The sequence below is a fragment of the Schistocerca cancellata genome, chromosome 2, assembly GCF_023864275.1.
Source record: "Schistocerca cancellata isolate TAMUIC-IGC-003103 chromosome 2, iqSchCanc2.1, whole genome shotgun sequence".
NCBI lineage: Eukaryota > Metazoa > Arthropoda > Insecta > Orthoptera > Acrididae > Schistocerca > Schistocerca cancellata.
In genome coordinates, this window is record NC_064627.1 from 264,473,616 (window position 1) to 264,485,137 (window position 11,522).

An 11,522-nucleotide genomic window follows, 5' to 3' on the forward strand; every position below is an offset into this window, starting at 1 on the left:
CCACTGGCCATAGATGACAGGTGTGAACTACGGTTACGGAGATGTGTTTGGGCAAATAGACCTGCATCTCTTGAGCAGCTGAACCAAAGGGATTCCAACAGTGTCTCCTCTACGACCGTCTGGTTCGTGCACCAATGGTAACTCCTGTTTATTGGCGACGAAGGCTGCATTTACACACCATTATCTCAACTATACGTCCATTGAGTGGCGACAATGGCCGTTTCAGATAAATAAAGTTTTATGCTCCCTCGGACAGGTGGCTGTTGGTGTTTATGGCGTGAAACTGAAAGCAAACACCCTGCAACAGTAGAACAGTAATGGGCTGGGGAATGTTTCCGTGGCATTCCTCGGGGTGATCTGGTTATCGTGGAAGGCACTGTGGATCAATAAAAATATGCATCTATCCTTGGGGACCATATCCAGCTCTACATGCAGTTTGTTTTGCCTCGGCACGATGGCACCTACCAGCAGGACAATGCAACGTGTCACACGGCTAGCAGTGTACGTGCGTGGTTGGAAGAGCGCCAGAGTTTACCGTACTCCCCTGGCCACCAAAATCCCCGGATTTACACCCAATCGAGAATCTCTGGGCCACCTAGAATGAGCTGTTCGTGTCGTGGATCCTCAACCGAAAAACATAGAGCAGCTGGCCACGGCAGTGACAGTCGGCGTGACTCCATATCCCAGTCGGTACCTTCCAGAACCTCACTGACTGCACGTCTGACGCTGCAGAATGTGTCTATCAGGCTTTTGACAGGTGGTCACATTAATGTGTCTGGACAGTGTATGTAGCAGGTAGGACAGCCAAGAACTGCGTAACATAGAGCAAAAGAATTCTTCACATTACTTAACACAGGTGGAACAAGAAGCCAGGAAGATTAAACAGATGTTAGCGAAAGAAGATTTTTTCGGCGTTAGTAACAACTCAGACAACTTACTACAAGGATATGATAATAATATTTCTGACATTGTTGGTTTGGTCACAGATGGAAGTGAAACGCGGGAACAGAACCTTCAGGCATTTGAAATTATACAGAAGTATCTTTAAAAATTTAATGTATCATACATTTGAGGAACAAAGTGAAGAGATGTTAGACAGAGTAAGAGACACAAGGAGTTACCGGAAAGAGAAACAGGTTTGTTGAGAAATACGCTGAGGTCGTTCTCTGAAAACGGGTGGTTTTAAATAGCAGAAGACGATATCGCTTGGGAGTCGTCTTTCGTAAGGATTTTTTACGACAATGGGTATAGTACGTAATGAGACACAATCAAAATGTTGTAGGATACAAAGAAATGGCGCACACGTCGAACCGATAATTGATTTATAGACGAGAAAACTAGTGCTTTGTAAACTTCATTGTGAGAAGTACGAGGACGTGCTGAAAACTGATGCCTCCGAAACTTTTCTTGTGAAAAGTCTTAAAAGTTACTGAATAAAATAAATATTGTTAACATTCTCCATCTTTGTTCTTCGTGTCTACATATTTACAGCACTCTGCTGCTAGAGGGCTCCGAAATGTAGCGTGTAACATGCCGATGTATTACTTATCTACACTGAAGCGCCGAAGAAAGTGGTACAGGCATGCGTATTCAAATACAGAGATATGTAAACAGGTATAATACGGCGTTGCGGTCAGAAATGACTATGTAAGACAGTAAGTATCTGTCACAGTTGTTAGATCGCTTACTGGTGCTTCAATGACAGTTTATCAGGATTTAAGTGAGTTTGAACGTGGTCTTAATAGGCGGCGCACGAGCGTTGGGACACAGCATCTCTGAGGTAGCGATTAAGCGGGGATTTTTCCGTATGACCGTTTCACGAGTGTACCGTTAATATCAGGAATCAGGTAAAAAATCAAATCTCCGACATCGCTGCGTCCTGAAAAAGATCCCGCAAGAGCGGGACCAACGACGACTGAAGAGAATCGTCCAACGTGACAGAAGTGCAAGGCTTTCGCAAATTGCTGCAGATTTCAGTGCTGGGCCATCAACAAGTGTCAACGTGTCAACCATTCAACTAACCATCATCGATACTGGCTTTCGGAGCTGAAGGCTCACTCGTATACCCTTGATGACTGCACGACACAAAGGTTTATGCCTCACCTGGGCCCGACAACACCGACATTGGACTGTTGATGACTGGAAACATATTGCCTGGTTGGACGAGAGTCGTTTCAAGTTGTATCGAGCGGATGGACTTGTACGGGTATGGAGATAACCTCACGAATCCATGGACCCTCCATTTCAGCAGGGGACTGTTCAAGCAAATGGTGTGGATCGTGTGCAGTTGGAGTGGTAGGGGACCCTTGATACGTTTACATACGACTCTGACAGGTGACACGTACATAAGCATCCTGTCTGATCACCTACATCCATTCATGTCCATTGTGCTTTCCGACGGACTTGGGCAATTCCAGCAGGACATTGCGACACCCCACGCGTCCAGACTTGCTACACAGTGGCTCCAGAAACACTCTTCTGAGTTTAAACACTTCCTCTGGCCACTAAACTCCCTAGACATGAACATTACTAAGCATATCTGCGATTCTGTTCAGAAGAGATTTCCACCCCTCGGTCTCTTACAGATTTGTGGACAGCCCTGTAAGATTCATGGTGTCAGTTCCTCTCAGCACTACTTCAGACATTGGTCAAGTCCATGCCACGTCGTGCTGCGACAGTTCTACGTGCTCGCAGGGGCACTATTCAATATTAGGCAGGTGTACCAGTTTCTATGGCTGTGCAGTGGATATTCATGCTTGAGAAACCGCGTTCTGTAATAGAGTTTCGAACCTGAGGAGTCCATCCACACATAGAGCACCCTCTCCTTCGGCATGGCGATGCCAGACTCCACACAAGCGCTGCGTAACCTGCAATAGACCGACGTCTTGAGTTTAGTGTCATAGATCATCCTTGAGACGGACCCGACATGGTGCCATCCGATTTCCGTCTGTTTCCGACACCTGAAGAACACTTTCGAGGAGTTTACTCTGATAGTGGTGAAGAAGTGCAATCAGAGGTGAGGTTGTGCATCCGTCAACAACATGAAACGTTGAACAGTGACGGTATCAACAAACTGGTCTCTCGTTGGGAGAAAGGTGTTCTTCTCCAGGGCGACTATGTTGAGAAATAAATGTGTAGATATGAAGACTAAAGTTGTAAAATGTTTATAACTATTGTTTTATTTAGAAAGCTCTAAGAGTTTTCACAAAAAAATTCGGAGATATTCCTTTTTCAGCACGTCCTCGCACAGTAGCCGTCAAAAGTACGGTACATTGTAGTTGCGATGTTATGTTGTCAGTATGCCTACTATTTGCATGCAGCCACAACAGTACAGCACATAACTTTGTCACTCCATCAGGAGTGTTTATGTATCTTGCACACAAGCAAGGTCATACAGTAACAATGTAAATATATATTCCTTTAGCTCAAAAGTACTTTTTTATTTGCTTTGGTGGTACGGTGTTAGTGCTGGCGTAGCTACAATTTTTTTTTCCTTTATTGTATTTCAATTCCCCATCGGGGCGGGCTGGCAGCAGCATATGCGCTGCTCTTCAGCCGAAAGACATAGAACAAACAATGGAAGACATTGAAAAATAACAAAGGAGAGAATATGGTGAACATAGATATAGAAATGGGGGGGGGGGGGGGGGGGCGTAGCTACAAGCGCCGTCACGAAGATGAAGAACGCAAGAGCAGACAAGGCTGTGAGACGACTTCAGCCAATAGTTCTCTGACTAGGACCGCACCAAGACAGGAGCGGCCTCTAGCCGAAGAGTATACAGGGTAGTCCACTGATCGTGACCGGGTCAAATATCTCACGAAATAAGCGTCAAACTAAAAAGCTACAAAGAACTAAACTCGTCTAGCACGATGGGGGAAACTAGATGGAGCTACGGTTGGCCCGCTAGATGGCGATGTCATAGATCAAACGGATATCAACTGGGTTTTTTATAAATAGGAACCCCCATTTTTTGTTATATATTCGTGTAGCACGTAAAGAAATATGAATGTTTTAGTTAGACCACTTTTTTTGCTTTGTGATGGATGGCACTGTAGTAGTCACAAACATATGGCTCACAATTTTAGACGAACTGTTGGTAACAGGTAGGTTTTTTTAAATTAAAATACAGAACGTAGGTACGTTTGAACATTTTATTTCGGTTGTTCCAATGTGAACTCATCATTTCTGAGAACGCATGCTGTTACAGCGTGATTGCCTGTAAATACCACATTAATGTAATAAATGCTCAAAATGACGTCCGTCAACCTCAATGCATTTGGCAATACGTGTAACGACATTCCTCTCAACAGCGAGTAGTTCGCCTTCCGTAATGTTCGCACATGCAATGACAATGCGCTGACGCATGTTGTCAGGCGTTGTCGGTGGATCACGATAGCAAATATCCTTCAACTTTCCCCACAGAAAGAACCCGTGGATGTCAGATCCGGTGAACGTGCGGGTGATGGTATGGTGCTTCGGTGACCAATGCACCTGTCATGAAATATGCTATTCAATACCGCTTCAACCGCAGGCGAGCTATGTGCCGGACATCCATCATGTTGGAAGTACATCGCCATTCTGTCATGCAGTGAAACATCTTGTAGTAACATCGGTAGAACATTACGTAGGATATCAGTATACATTGCACCATTTAGATTGCCATCGATAAAGTGGATGCCAATTATCCTTCCTCCCATAATGCCGCACCATACATTAACCCGCCAAGGTCGCTGATGTTCCACTTGCCGCAGCCATCGTGGATTTTCCGTTACCCAATAGTGCACATTATGTGGGTTTACGTTACCACTGTTTGTGAATGACGCTTCGTCGCTAAATAGTACGCGTGCAAAAAATCTGTCATCGTCCCGTAATTTCTCTTGTGCCCAGTGCCAGAACTGTACACGACGATCAAAGTCGTCGCCATGCAATTCCTGGTGCATAGAAATATGGTACGTGTGCAATCGATGTTGATGTAGCATTCTCAACACCGACGTTTTTGAGATTGCCGGTTCTCGCGCAATTCGTCTGCTACTGACGTGCGGATTAGCCGCGACAGCAGCTAAAACACTTTCTTGGACATCATCATTTGTTGCAGGTCGTGGTTGACGTTTCACATGTGGCTGAACACTTCCAGTTTCCTTAAAAAACGTAACTATCCGGCGAACGGTCCGTACACTTGGATGATGTCGTCCAGGATACCTAGCAGCATACATAGCACACGCCCGTTGGGTACTTTGATCACAATAGCCATACATCAACACGATATCGATCTTTTCCGCAGTTGGTAAACGGTTCATTTTAACACGGGTAATGTATCACGAAGCAGATACCGTCCACACTGGCGGAATGTTACGTGATACCACGTACTTATACGTTTGTGACTATTGCAGCGCTATCTATCACAAAGCGAGAAAAGTGGTCCAACTAAAACATTCATATTTCTTTACGTACTACACGAATATGTAACAAAAAATGGGGGTTCCTATTTATAAAAAACGTAGTTGATATCCGTTTGGCCTATGGCAGCGCCATCTAGCGGGCCAACCATAGCGCCATCTGGTTTCCCCCTTCAAGCTAGACGAGTTTCGTTCTTTGTAGTTTTTTCGTTTGATGCTCATTTCGTGAGATATTTGGCCCGGTCACGATCAGTGGACCACCCTGTATAAGTGCCTCTCCTGGTGGCCTCGTCCGGACAGTAGAAGACGGACACAAGTAGACCCACACTAGAAGAGAGTACCAGAAGAACTGTTACTTGTGATCCATATCTATTACTTGCATGGACATTGTATATAGTGAAGGGCACTGACTGCTTATAGCCAATTTCTTGCGACACGTTCTTGTAAACGAAAGTTATGTATTGTCAATCTACTTTATTGTAATAAAAACCACTAATGTGATTTGTTTGAATTGTTGTTTAGCTATCCGAGAGAGCAGCATGCTTTAGACACCCTATAAGACACGAGTGGGCAGGACCATACAGTATTAATTAACTGTTGTTACTTAGGCATTCAGAACGTGTTTGTTTATTTCTAGAGACAACTAGAAGCTTGCCGGTACACAAAGAGCGCGTTATTGGTGTGAGACAAGCTGCTTTGCGCGCTTTGAAGAAGGGAAATTCGCTCTCTAGCGTTGCTAGAGACCATGGCAGAGTCGTCGGCAAAAACAGGAAGGACTAGTGGCCAATAAGACAAGGTCAGATCGTACGCAAAAAACAACAGGGAGAAAGGACAGAATGATTTGTAAGCAATCGGCTGCCGATCCAAGAAAATGAGCTCGACGAATTAGGGATGATCTGGAGCAGCGTCATCGACTGAACCCGTACGTCTCCAATGCAAAACATTGCCTACTAGTTGCTGGTTGAACTGCTAGACTACAATTACGGAAACCACTCATAAATTAAAAAAAAAACGAGAAGGCCAGGATAGAGTTTTCAAACAAACAACAAACTTGGAATGCTACAGATTGGTCCAAGGTTTTATGGAGTGTGGAAGATAAATTTAATGAGTTTTCTTCTGACGGTGTGGAGTTTATACGTCGACGAAAGGACCACAACGAGTGTCAGGTACCGTCCTTAAAGCATGGTTATGGCTGCGTCATGATGAGAGGACGTTTTTCTCGACATGAGCTGAGTTCTCTAGCCCAAACAGAAGGCACAACGGATCGTTTCCTGTGCAATGATATTTTAGAAAAGAATATGGTTCCACATAGGAGGAAGAATATGCCGCGTAATTCGATATTGCAGCATTATAGCGACTCAGAACACACCTCCGGCCATTCTTATCCAGACAAGAAAACCAAACTTTTGGATTGATCAAGCCAGAGCCCGGATTTAAACCCACTCGAACATCTCTAGGATGCATTAGACCGACTTGTTCATGGTAGAAACTACTCAGACAAGGACGAATTTGCTGAAGCCCATTTGGATGATTAGTCACAACTCCTACTTGACATATTACAAAAGTCTTTGTATTCAATGCCAAATAGATGTGCAGCTGTGATCAAAGCTAATGAGTTTGTAACGAATTACTGGTTTGGTCTTCAGATTCCAGAATAGTTCTGTTTTAATCTTACATACTTATCCTTGAATTAGATTTGAGCCCGAAGAACTGTTATTCTTGTTTGAATGTAACATATATTTGTTTAAAATAGATGTAATTATGTACTAAATGGATTATAATTACATACTTTTCAACTGTTCGTTGGCAGTTTCTTCTATTACACACATCTTTATGTAGCTAATGCTTTCTACAAAATGCTTTTGAAGGCCACTGTATATCCAGAAATCGTAAAAGGCATAGCACTGTCGAGATATAAGGATGATGCGAAGGCGTGGAGCGGAGGGTGTGATTCAGTTCTATTAAAGTCTCTGCTCTTTGCACAAATGAAAGATTGGTTGCGACCACTCTATCGATTCCAGATCGATTGCTTGTAACCTAAAAGTCTACACAATAAACGTTCGTCCTGATGTGATATGACGGACGGTTTCGGCCACTACGTAAAACTGCTTGAAATTATCCGTCCCTTTCCTTATCGATCCCTTTACTTTATCGGCTGTCTTTGTCTGGCTCAAGTTTTCGTATTTGGTTTCTCAATTAGAGCTTTACTAACATGTATTGGAAGTCAGAACGGTTTCTTCTTCACAGCGACGAGATAGGAATTGCGGGGATTAGCTTCCACAAACTGATCCTGCGAAGCCTGATCTTTATTGTCACACTTGATTAGAAGAGCCTTTTTGCAATCAAGATATTTCGGCCGAAGCGACAGATCGAAGTACCTCGACTCTGATTACTCGTTTTGCTGAAAAGAAGTTTTAATTACTTAAAAATACTTACTATTGCTTAAAATAAGTTTTAATGACTATTAATGAACTGCAACATCGACAAACCTGCATCGATAACTCTTGTAATAAAATATTAATGGCTGAGATCGCGTTCAGTACTGGTTATTCCTGACGGCCGCTTGCAGCAGTTAAGATTGTCATTTCCTGATCTTCAAACAAATCTGTTGTTATATGTCCTGTTCCATCATGACTGTATCACACCTGTCGTGTCGACATTATAGTGGGTAGTATGTAGCACAATCCACAGAGGTTTGCTGAAAATAAAAACACGTTTGTCACAAATAAAATCAATACATTTAAAAAGCACACTGTGTAACTAGGGATGGTCACACACATAACATTCCATTTACGCTTGCTAGACGTTAAATTACATAACAGTGCACATTTACGCACACATTTTATTTACATTTATATGACGAATTTGAAATACATCGTGGATCTACATTCTTTGAAGTATACAGTTCAGCTCAATACAGTTCAGATCAATAGCTGAACTATGTACTTCAAAGAGTGTGCATCCGTGACGTGTTTAACTCGTTATGTAACTTTAAAGATGTACGAATGTGCACTGTCACGTAATTAAACATCTAACAAGCATCAGTGGAATGTTGTGTTTGTGGACATACGTAGTTAGACGATGTGATCTTTAACTTTATTGTTTTTGTTTCTGACAAACCTGTTTATATTTCTGACAAACCTGTGTGGAATGTGTTACGTACTATCCACTAAAATGTCGACATGGTAGGTGTGATAAAGTCATGATGGAACAGAACGTAAACAACAACAACATTTTTGAAGATCAGAAATAAATCATCACACATAAATAGTATTTAATGCTGTCTTGGCCATTAAAAGTTACTTCACAGCAAATACAGATCGCTGCTTTCCATCTCTAATTGTGAGGAATTACACCCTTGTAATACTTTCCCCTAGACATAATCAAATTACAGTTTTGTAATTCTTTCAGTATACCTCACAATAATATTCTGTTGATATGATATTGCAGTGCCGGTGTTGTACAGAAGTGCTATTGTTCTTCGGACAAGCGCTGTGGGAACTACAGCCGCAATGAAGTACATGAAATGTATTCGCATTTGCGAATAAGGACGATCATGAGCCGTATAATGGAATGACGACACTGAAAATTTTGTGCCGCACCGGGACTTTCAATTAAAATGTCTCCCCTGTACGAGAATACACATTATGAATGTACGAGTGCAAGTTGGTGACGTGTGGAAGTTTGAGTCTAGCCGTCAAGCGTGCACGGATGGCCTAATGGGAGCCGGCACGGTAGCTCAGCGTGTTCGGTCAGAGGGTTAGCTGCCCTCTGTGATAAAAAAAGCTGAGTGAATGGATCAATAATGAACTTCAACGGGCGTCAGGGGACGTCCGCCACGAACAATTTCAACGAACTATAACGAACAAAATGAGATTACAAAAAAAAAGAAAAAATGGTAAGGTGACCGCTCGCGATAAGCGGGAAGTCCGGGTTCGAGTCCCGGTCAGGCACAAATATTCATTGTCGCCATTCCATTGCACAGCTGATGTTCGTCCACATTAGCAACTGCGAATACATTGCATATACGTTCTGTTGGACTTTTATTTTTGAATTTTTCTAGCGATTTTTATGTGTATATTGTTTTAGCCTTTCCACTCCACCCTTGATTTAGTCAGTTTATTATAAACACCGTTTGTACGCGAACGAAATCGGCAATTTGTGAAGGACTCTAATGACATTTGAATGCTCTGAATTGTCGGTATAACTGTCCGTCAGCATAGCTTAAAATTACGTGAAACTTTATTTGAATCCTAAGACTCCTCGTAATTGTGACGTAGGACTTGTTTGACGCTATTACAATGACGTCACAAGCCAATAGAATACAAGAAGTGGCCTCAGCTGAAGGTGGTTGTGGTGACAGTCTTGGCACGCTACCGACGGCTGTTGCAAGCAGACGTTTTGATAGATATAGATGTGCGTATCTTATCATGCTGTCGCTGTATTGTTTCTGCCTAGCGTGAAGGTGGAAACACCAAAGCAATGAGAAATGGAGTTCATCTCACAAACGTAGTTCTTACTTCAGAAGCCACTTAAACAAAGACTGCGCTTGAAACTTCCTGGCAGATTAGAACTGTGTACCGGACCGAGACTCGAACTCGGGACCTTTGCCTTACGCGGGCAAGTGATCTACCAACTGAGCCACCCAAGCGCGACTCACGTTCCCTCCTCACAGCTTTACTTCTGCCAGTACCTCGTCTCCTACTTTCCAAACTTTGTAGAAGCTCTCCTGCGAACCTTGCAGAACTAGCACTCCTGAAAGAAAGGATATTGCGGAGACATGGCTTAGCCACAGCCTGGGGGATGTTTTCAGAATGAGATTTTCACTCTGCAGCGGAGTGTGCGCTGATATGAAACTTCCTGGCAGATTAAAACTGTGTGCCGGACCGAGACTCGAACTCGGGACCTTTGCGTAAAGACTGCGCTTTTTTCGATATTTATAGAGTTATTAAATAAACACCTCAGCCAACTATGAAGCTATGGGCCTTCAAATGTGAACAATAGACGACCATAAGGTAAGTATAGCCGAGGGAATTCTGGGTTTGGGAATCTACATTACTAGGAGGAACTCGCATTAATACGTTTCAAAAGAACTATCGGTACAGTAGCTCTCACGAGCCAGCAACTGACCTCCGGAGGCAGCTGCGGTGAGCAGCGCGAGGAGCAGCAGCAGCAGTGTCGGCGCCAACATTGATGCGTGTGGAAGCTCTCTGCTCGGCGGACCGCGCTGCACTGACCGCGACCGGCCACGGCCGCGCAGCCACCAACCTGTTGCGTGGGACGGGGAGCCAGAACAGGTTCCGCTCTCTCGGACCCCGCCGCCTGCACATTGGGCGAGGTTGCAGCTCCTGGAAGTAAGCGAGTGGCAACCTGCAGACAAGGGCGGAGGTCGTCGGCGGTGCCCATCGCTGTTCTTCTGTGGCTGTAGCTGTCTTTGTACAGGGCGTGTAACAAATCGACGACGACAAATTTCGAGGTTTTGTAGAGGACGTCTTGAGGAATAAACTGGGGATGGGAAGCCATGTTCGGAAAAGTCATCCAATGGCGCTACATGGCGTGGGGTTACATATACCAACGGGTACCATCAGGCCAACCCTAGTACATCTACTGTTCAGTCACTTTAATGTGACCACTAGTCAAAAGCCTGAATAATCAGGACACAGGGCTAGAGTCGACGAGGTTCTGGAAGGTTCAGACGGGGATGTGGAGCCATGCCGACTCCAGTACTGCGACCAGTTGTGCCAGGTTCCTTAGTTGAAGATCGGTGATGCAAACAGCCCGACCGAGGTGGTCTCACTGATTCTCGATTGGGTTTACATCCAGAGAGTTTGGCAGCCAGGTGAATACGGTAAACTCACCCTGGTGCTCTCCAAACCACGCACGCACACTGCGAGCTGTGTAACGCGTTGCATTGTCCTGCTGATAGATGCCATCGTGCTGAGGAGAAACAGACTTCATGTAGGCGTGTATATGGTTCCGAAGGATCTGCCTTCCAGAATGATGAGATGACACAGTGAATGCCACGAAAACATTCCTCAGACCATAACGCTTCATCCACCGGCCTGGACTCTTCTGACGGTTGTTACATGGTGTTCACTTTAAGGTGCCTCACGCCATACATGCAA

General features: G+C 44.1%; 1 protein-coding gene across 1 annotated transcript in view; it reads right to left on the reverse strand.

The window, feature by feature from the left end:
* Positions 1 to 10,682, reverse strand: part of LOC126161608 (uncharacterized) — a 164,828-nt gene extending 154,146 nt beyond the window's left edge. The window contains exon 1 of the mRNA XM_049917558.1: positions 10,528 to 10,682. Coding sequence (XP_049773515.1) covers positions 10,528 to 10,588 — 61 coding nt within the window. The 5' untranslated portion in view covers positions 10,589 to 10,682. The remainder of the gene's footprint in view (positions 1 to 10,527) is intronic.
* Positions 10,683 to 11,522: the final 840 nt, after the last annotated feature.